This window comes from Danio rerio, chromosome 22, assembly GCF_052040795.2.
Source record: "Danio rerio strain M-AB ecotype USA chromosome 22, GRCz13ab, whole genome shotgun sequence".
Taxonomy (NCBI): Eukaryota; Metazoa; Chordata; class Actinopteri; order Cypriniformes; family Danionidae; genus Danio; species Danio rerio.
The window spans coordinates 6,681,837-6,691,477 of record NC_141042.1 but is presented as its reverse complement, the minus strand read 5'-3'; the positions used below and the strand labels follow the sequence as shown (position 1 = coordinate 6,691,477).

The following is a 9,641-nucleotide window of genomic DNA, read 5'->3' as shown; positions in this document are numbered from 1 at the left end:
ACTGCAGTAATCATCTTTTGTTAAATAATCTGGTTATAAAGGTTAGCTTGTTTGCACAAGTTTATTTTTTAACTTTTTTATACGGACTATTTACTGCATTCATCTCCATGAACGATTTAAATGATATATTTTAGTGTATATTTTAGTGAATAACCTAAATTTGAACTCAAATAAGTCTTACAGACTTAAAATAAGAAAAACATCATCATTGATCCTGCCACCCTAAAGCTCTCTTAACAAATTAAAGTAAATAACTATTTTATTAAATAATTATAAAATGGCTTTATTATTATAATATAAATATATATTTTATTTTCTGTCTAGCAGTTTAAAGGCTACCTGCTCTTTCTGGGAAACTTCTACATAGCTCACTTATTTTACCTTTTGTTCTTTTCAACACAATCTTTTTGGATTAAAATGCTTTTTTGAAAATTCATTCATCATCCAAAATAATGTCATTTATTAAGACCTAATCAAAACACCTTGTTTTGCTTTTTACATGGGAAATTTTTATATCTATAAATGTACATATATGTAAACCCTTTTTTAGCAGATTCAAACAGGAAGTATTAGCCTAAAGATTGATGTTTAACTCCTAGAATTTATACTTATTGCTTTGTATTTAATAGACCTGTTCGTTTTTATGTTTATATTAACCTCTCATTTCCTCTTATTTCTCTCATGCATTTGTTATATATTTTATTCATAATTCTCTCTTATTGTTTAAAAAGGAACTACAGTTTGTAGAAACTGTATTCTGTTTTATTTGTAAATGTTTTGTTGTTATAAATAAAAATAACAAAAAAATATGATGACGCCATGTGATCGGTCATCATGACTGCAGCAACTTTGAGTCCCGAAGTGTCCAGCTGTCCGTCTTGACGGCTCCGTTTTCAACTCCGCCCCGCCTGCGCTCGGCTAATCTCGTTGATCACCGGCTGCAGCTGAGCTTCATGTCGAACGCACCTAATGACTTCATCACATGATCTGTTTAAATGAAATCACATGACTTTGATCCATATGCTGGAACTTTCCCTAAATGTGTTTTCATCGTAGTAAATACACATTTTTTTTCTTATTTAAAAAGTTTATTCAATTCAGCCGTTAATTTGCGCATGTTGACATTCCCTTTAAGCATTTTTTTATGTGAAAATGCACATAAAACAGCTGAAAAACCAACTAGTGTTACATATAAAGCGTAAAATACACTGTTACACTTTGATTAATAAAACTCTACTAAGTATGTTACCTGAATGTCTTAAAAAGCTCCTGGAACTTTACTTGAACACAAACACAACTACATTATCTTACTCTATTCCCTTGACCAACCCCACAGAGAAAGCTGCTAATAGTCCTTTTCCTTTTGAGTTTGCTACCTTGACTGAAGGTATGACTGAAATGTCTTACAAAGGCCATTGAAACACCAGGTCTGTGCATTAAATAAATTGCTAATGACTAGTCAGTCAGTAGAAATTGCTGACCTTTTGCTGCTTCTGTATCACAGATTAATCAAATTCTGTATACTGTATTGTGCCAGTAACAGTGGTGGAAAGACTACTGAAAAATCATACTCAAGTAAAAGTACCATTATTTGCCTAAAAATGAGGTGCAGGTAGAGTAAAAGTATCTGTTGTAAATATTACTCAAAGTATAATATCTACTCAAAGTAGACCTTTTGAAAAGTACTCAAGAGTAGTGAGTATTACGCTGTGAAAAGCTGATCCATTTACATGTAATTTGTGTATGTGTGTAAATGTAACGTTCTGTAGTGCATTTAGTTATTGCCCAGCAGGCACACAACAACATAAGATGTTAATTTTAGGTTAGATTTAGGTTACGATGTCAGGTGACCAAAATTCAATGTCCAACTAGTGTCTAAGGACAACGTTATTTTGATGTCAAATGGCATTGATATTTTGGCGATTTTAGGTTGTTGGAAAATGACTAAAATCCAACGTCGAACCAACATCATATTGACTTCAAATACTGACCTTTATTCATCAGTTATGGCAACCAAAATCTAAAATTTGATAGAAATTGTGGTAACGTCAAGCTGTTACATCATTAGAAGTTTTATCTTTGGTTGATTTTAGGTTGGACGTCGGCCTGACATTGACTTCTGACGTCAACATGATTTTCACAATCAAACAAACAGCAACATCCTCATGATGTTAGGGTACGGCGTCAATCTGACGTCATGTTGACATCTTGTGCCTGCTGGGTGTTTAAGGCCATTTCGGTCATCATACAGTAAACATCCGTCATCTTCTCATCAGTGACATGCATCTAAACAGTCTTTGGGTCAATGTGTGTAAAGATTTTGGACACTTTTAATGCTTCCAGTTTGCTGCAATTATTAATCGCCCGTGTCTTGAGGTTGTTCAGTATGATGTGATTTACCTTCTATTCGTGATTTAATTATACAGGAATCACAGGACTGAACTTTTTTAATCCCCATCGACAAGAAAAAATACTGACTGTAAGTAGAAGGAAAGTAGCAGAGTAAAAGTACTGATACTGCAGTAAAAATGTACTCATTAATAGTGTCTGATGTTAAAAATATGTAATTGCAAAGAAAAAACATGGTTTGTAAATGCAGAAACTGTCATGTTCACACTCTGTGTTTGTTTATTTCTGTCTCTTTTGTCACACCCTGTCTCCTTTGTTACCCAGTTTGTTGCTATGCAGATTAGAAGCTTTATACATGCATGTAAAAGACAAAAATGTAGCGTAATTTGTCTCGGCACACATGTTTTTTCCAAATTTGCACCTTGTTTTTTTTCCACTTTTCAAGAATCTGTTTGTAATGTTTAATTTTTATAACTGTACTTATGTTATTACTGTTGAACTGTCGCTCACATTGTTGTGTTGTGATTGCAATAATAAAAATAAAATATATCTGTTGCAGGACCGAAGTGAAAGTGTGGGTTAAACAATATTTCGAGAATTCACATTTGGCTGATGATTTATTATAAAGCATGTTTGGCATGCTGTCTCAGCAAAGAGCCCTGAGCTCATAAGATCCTCGAGCCCAGGGCTCCCTCACATTTGAGGGCGAGAGGGAAGTTTGAGCTCAGGTAGATCTCGAGAACTGTTGTTTGAAGCTAGTGAGCAATTAGGGTTTGTTATGAAGAGATAGCTACTTATGTATTTACGCTATTGTATATATACTGTGAAATATACAATATAGAATGTTAAAATACAGTAACATACAGTTAAATACTGTGTAATTTAGAAAAATTGTTACAAGTGAAGAAAAAAAACTCATGTTTCAATTTTTATAAAGAAACATGCTTAAGATGAGTTTAGATGTTATTTAATTGGTCTCGGGACACTTTTTCAGTAATTTTCACCATGCTGGCTGGAGCACTGTGTTTGTAAAAATAGACTGTTGAGTAGAAATGTGAAGTAAATGTTCTCTGTTTTGTGTTTTTTTGCCCTTGCCACTTTTTTGCCTTTTTTTTCCCCAATATTTTTTGCCACTTCTGACCTAGACTATAGTATATATAGACTATAAAATACCTACCTCAGTTAAAAGTGTAAATAATAAAATTTCAAATTACTTGTGTCATGCGAAATTCAGTGTTATTAAAGGGATAGTTCACTCCAAAAAAAGTTAAAGTCATTTACTCTCACTTTATTTCATTCAAACATTTTAGTTTCTAGTTTCTACAGAACACGATGGTTTCTATTGAGTACAAAAACCTTGTGAAACGTATGCTAATATAAACAAATACTATTACAGAATGTTAGTAAACTGTTCAAAATGCAAAAGATTTTAAACAAATACTTGACTAAACTGCATTTATCTGTAAAATAATAGAAATGGTTATGAAGTAATGTATAAAGACAGAAAAAGGAAAGTTCATGTTTACAGATATTGACCTTTGATGTTTTTGAGATACAAGACAATCAAGCAGATGATTCAAAGAGTTTTATAGAGGATCCCTTCAGTTACACTTGGAGAAAAGAAAAAAACGAAAAAAATAAGTGAGGAAATGATTAACAATGCATTTTATTAAAAGCTTTGAGAAACTTTGTTTAGCCTGAGCTGTTTACATCAATGATGCCTTCATCGTAATGTACAGGCCAGCCTTTATCACAACGCAAAACAATATAACGTGTGCTGCTTCTACCACGGTATTGACAATGCGGGCGTCTCTCCCCACTTTTTAATTGACACGTGACCACAGGAAAAGGCTGATTGCTCTTAGTCAGGTTCGTGTCGACCACCCGATTTCCTGCATTGCCACAAACAGCGTTAACATCACGTTTATTTGCTTGTATGAAGGTGTTGACTTTTTTGCAGTCGTTTCCAGCTTTGGCAGTGATTTTTCTTTTGCTTATTTCACTGTTACATTTTTGCACACTCATATCAGGATCCACGTGCTGCCTCAGGAATTTTTCATAAGGGGACTCATTATCTGGCACTTTAACTGTGAAAGAGAAGCTGAAGACCAGCAGAAAAATGACGGCAGACTGAAGAATCTCCATGACCTGGAGAGAAAACGCATACATCAAAACATGTTGTAAACTAATTTAGACCCAACTGATTTAGTAATAAAATAAGACCTTTTGTTTTACTTGCACATATTTTATTTTTACATTTCTGTAAGCGGATACTTCCAATCTCTTTGAGTTTTTGTATTGTATTACTTTTTATTGCCATAATATCACAATTCTTCTGTGTAAATGTCTACACCTGAGTAAAGATGTAACGTTCTTACCTGGTTGTCTTTTGCCTGAAGGCTTTACTGTATTGACCAGCACTGTTGTGAATAAAGCCCAGAAAACTTGCTTTTCACAGTCTGTCAGTGTCATTGGAGTTTTTATTGCAAATCTAATGTGAACTTTATTCACAGTGCAAACATGCCCTTGGCCAGGTTTACTTCATGGAAATTTCATCACTTTTGTTTGTTATTAATTGACCAGATTAGTCAATTTTCAAAATCCAAAACATTACTGATGTCTCAAAGGGCTGTATAGTCAGAAATTACATGTAATAACATTGTGAACTACAGATAAAAACACTTGCTCCACATGAAAAGTGATGTTCAGACAAGTTTACTTTATTGAACTTGATTTAAACTAAAAAAAGATTTTTGCAATATTGTTGCAAACAATTGATATGGGCTGAATTTAAACAAATTAAATGTAGTACTGTTTAACTTAATTTGTTTGTTTAAATTCGGCCTAAATAAATAGTTTACAGCCATTTACCTTTAAAAAATTGTCATTTTTTCAGATACATGAGACATTCTAATTGAGCCAGATCCTATATTAATTATATTTGGACGAATTGACCCAGATCCTATATTAATTGTGTTTGGACGATTGACTCAGATCCAATATTAATTGTATTTGGATGATTGACCTAGATCCTATCTATAGGCCTATTAATTATATTTGGACGACTAAACCAGATCCTGTATTAATTATATTTGGACGATTGAACCAGGTCCAATAATAATTATATTTGGACAATTAAACCAGATCCTATATTAATTTTGGACGATTGAACCAGATCCAATATTAATTATATTTGGACGATTGAACCAGATCCTATATTAATTATATTTGGACAATTGAACCAGATCCTATATTAATTATATTTGGACAATTGAACCAGATCCTATATTAATTATATTTGGACAATTGAACTAGATCCAATATTAATTGTATTTGGACGATTGAACCAGATCCTATATTAATTATATTTGGACAATTGAACCAGATCCTATATTAATTATATTTGGACGAATTGACCCAGATCCTATATTAATTGTGTTTGGACGATTGACTCAGATCCAATATTAATTGTATTTGGATGATTGACCTAGATCCTATCTATAGGCCTATTAATTATATTTGGACGACTAAACCAGATCCTGTATTAATTATATTTGGACGATTGAACCAGGTCCAATAATAATTATATTTGGACAATTAAACCAGATCCTATATTAATTTTGGACGATTGAACCAGATCCAATATTAATTATATTTGGACGATTGAACCAGATCCTATATTAATTATATTTGGACAATTGAACCAGATCCTATATTAATTATATTTGGACAATTGAACCAGATCCTATATTAATTATATTTGGACAATTGAACTAGATCCAATATTAATTGTATTTGGACGATTGAACCAGATCCTATATTAATTATATTTGGACAATTGAACCAGATCCTATATTAATTATATTTGGACAATTGAACTAGATCCAATATTAATTGTATTTGGACGATTGAACCAGATCCTATATTAAATATATTTGGACGATTGACAAAGATCCTATATTAATTATATTTGGACGATTGAACCAGATCCAATATTAATTGTATTTGGACGATTGAACCAGATCCTATATTTAATATATTTGGACGATTGACAAAGATCCTATATTAATTATATTTGGACGATTGAACTAGATCCTATATTAATTATATTTGGACGATTAAACCAGATCCTATATTAATTTTGGACGATTGAACCAGATCCAATATTAATTATATTTGGACAATTAAACCAGATCCAATATTAATTATATTTGGACAATTGAACCAGATCCAATATTAATTGTATTTGGACGATTGAACCAGATCCTATATTAAATATATTTGGACGATTGACAAAGATTCTATATTAATTATATTTGGACTATTGAACTAGATCCTATATTAATTATATTTGGACGATTAAACCAGATCCTATATTAATTTTGGACGATTGAACCAGATCCAATATTAATTATATTTGGACAATTGAACCAGATCCAATATTAATTATATTTGGACAAATGAACCAGATCCAATATTAATTATATTTGGACAATTAAACCAGATCCAATATTAATTATATTTGGACAATTGAACCAGATCCAATATTAATTGTATTTGGACGATTGAACCAGATCCTATATTAAATATATTTGGACGATTGACAAAGATCCTATATTAATTATAATTGGACGATTGAACCAGATCCTATATTAAATATATTTGGACGATTGAACCAGATCCAATATTATTTGTATTTGGACAATTGACTCAGATCCTATATTATTTATATTTGGACGACTGAACCAGATCCATTATTAATTGTATTTGGACAATTGACCTAGATCAGTGGTTCTCAAACTTTTTTCATCAAGTACCACTTTAGAAAAAAATTGTCTCTCCAAGTACCACCAAAATGAGCAGTATTGAAGTACAGTAGCGTATAGTAGGCCCAGTAAAGCAGCTACAACTCTGCACAGTTAAAAAAACGTGACGGATTACCTCAGAAATATAGGCTATATGTCATATATGGCATATTATATACATCATTTTTGATAATTTTTGAAATATATGTAGCATGTACATGACATATTTCATTCCTCCGCGTACCACTAGAAAGAAGCTTGCGTACCACTAGTGGTACACGTACCACAGTTTGAGAACCACTGACCTAGATCCTATCTATAGGCCTATTTTTTATATTTAAACGACTAAACCGGATCCTATATTATTATATTTGGACGATTGAACCAGATCCAATAATAATTATATTTGGACGACTAAACCAGATGCTATATAATTATATTTGGACAACTGAACCAGATCCAATATTAATTATATTTGGACGATTAAACCAGATCCTATATTGTAATGTAATGTAATGTGTATTTATATAGCACATTTATTGTGTATGGCCATACACCCAAAGCACTTCACAATCATGAGAGGGGGGTCTCTCCACACCACCACCAGTGTGCAGCATCCACTTGGATGATGCGACGGCTGCCACAGGACAACGGCGCCAGTGCGCTCACTACACACCAGCTATTGGTGGAGTGGAGAGACAGTGATACAGCCAATTCGGTGGATGGGGATGATTGGGAGGCCATGATCGTAAGGGTCGATAGAGGGACACTGGGCACCGCTAGGACACCGGGCTAGGACAACGGGGTTCCACCTCTACTCTTTTACGATAAGTGCCATGGGATTTTTAATGACCACAGAGATTCAAGACCTCGGTTTAACATCTCATCCGAAAGACGGCGCTCACTAACAGTATAGTGTCCCCTTCACTTTTACTGGGGCATTAGGACTCAAACAGACCACAGGTTGAGCGCCCCCTGCTGGCCTCACTAACACCACTTTCAACAGCAACCTAGTGTTCCCAAGTGGTCTATCATGCAGGTACTGACCAGGCTCAGCCCTGCTTAGCTTCAGTGAGTAACCGGTCTTGGGCTGCTGGGTGATATGGCTAATTATATTTGGACGATTGACCCAGATCCAGTAATAATTATATTTGGACGATTGAACCAGATCCTATATTATTTATATTTGGACAATTGAACCAGGTCCTATATTAATTATATTTAGACGATTGAACCAAGTCCTATAATAATTATATTTGTTTCCAAAGAATTTTTGAGACTTACATGGGTACGACAACAGTTTGTTTCATATGGGTTGATCTCAAATTTAAAAAAAAAAACGTATCGTTTTGTTTTCTAAGACAAAAAAAGTTACAACTCTTAAATTATGGCTGACAGAGTTAACAGGTACATTACATCTAGAAAAAAACAGGTATACCCTTTGTTATTTGAAACAATTGGTCTCCTTTTATTTCCTTTCTACAAACTTGTGATTACTATGCTTACTATGCCTTTAGTACCTACTTTTACTATTGGAAAGCACTGGTGGGTGGACGGTTGGGGGATTGCTTGTTTTTTTTTTATTTATTTTTATTTTTTGTTAAATTATTATTTTAATGACCGTTGGTTGTTGCTTTATTTTGTTTATTTGTATTCTTTTATTTATCTAATTCATGAAATCTAAGTTTTATGAATATATATATATATATATATATATATATATATATATATATATATATATATATATATATATATATATATATTATTTTTTTATATTTATTTCCAAGTGAATGTCTTCCAAAAAGACTTTAGAAATATTTAAACAAACAAAAAAAAAATTATCCAAGGAACCCCATTTGAGTCATTGTTTTCAGTGTATGTGAAATTGAAACTAAATATCTAGATATGATAAACACTTCCCATATGCATTTCAAAATAACATGCATATCTAAATCACATGTGTTTCAGTCTGTATGCCCTGCTTACCTTTGGTCACTTTATCTGTGTGTCTGATTGCAGTGGAATAGAGCCAGGTGGATTTTTGGGAAAGGATTCAGTCTGAGCAAGTTTGCATGCTTGTTTTTAATAGTTTATCTAACCTGTTAAACAAATAGAGTAACACATGTGATTGGTTTGGGGAAATACAGCCCTTTAGTTAATGTGTGTTTGTCAAGCATGACTATTAATTAAAATAAAATAAATGTGGTCTTTACCTACTTTTGTTTGGGTGGGCTTAGCCCACTCCTGCCCGTTTGATTGATGATGTTCTTTAAAGGTTGTGCAATCATTGTCTCAAACATCCAAAAGTTTTGCTTGAGACACTTAAATGGAATTTAAAAGTGATATTTTAACTAGTAGCCTACACCGACTGGATACTGCCCTGTATTCATTTTAAGGTTTCCCTGAAAACCAAATTCTGGGTGCTTGCCTCTAATAATTACCTGCAGAGGTAACAGTTGTTAAACATTTAGACTCGTGTTCAGTTTT

The 9,641-nt window shown here is 33.0% G+C and overlaps 1 protein-coding gene across 1 annotated transcript; it reads right to left on the bottom strand.

The window, feature by feature from the left end:
- Positions 1–3,616: 3,616 nt before the first annotated feature.
- Positions 3,617–4,849, bottom strand: rnasel2 (ribonuclease like 2). The gene is made up of 2 exons (NM_001100105.3): positions 4,728–4,849; positions 3,617–4,497 (listed from the first exon to the last, which is right to left on the bottom strand). Exon 2 carries the CDS (start codon positions 4,492–4,494, stop codon positions 4,042–4,044), a length of 453 nt encoding a protein of 150 aa, NP_001093575.1. The 5' UTR covers positions 4,495–4,497; positions 4,728–4,849; the 3' UTR covers positions 3,617–4,041.
- Positions 4,850–9,641: the final 4,792 nt, after the last annotated feature.

Coding starts and splice junctions, on each gene's coding strand:
- rnasel2 (NM_001100105.3), bottom strand. CDS start 4,494: ATGGAGATTCTTCAGTCTGCCGTCATTTTTCTGCTGGTCTTCAGCTTC.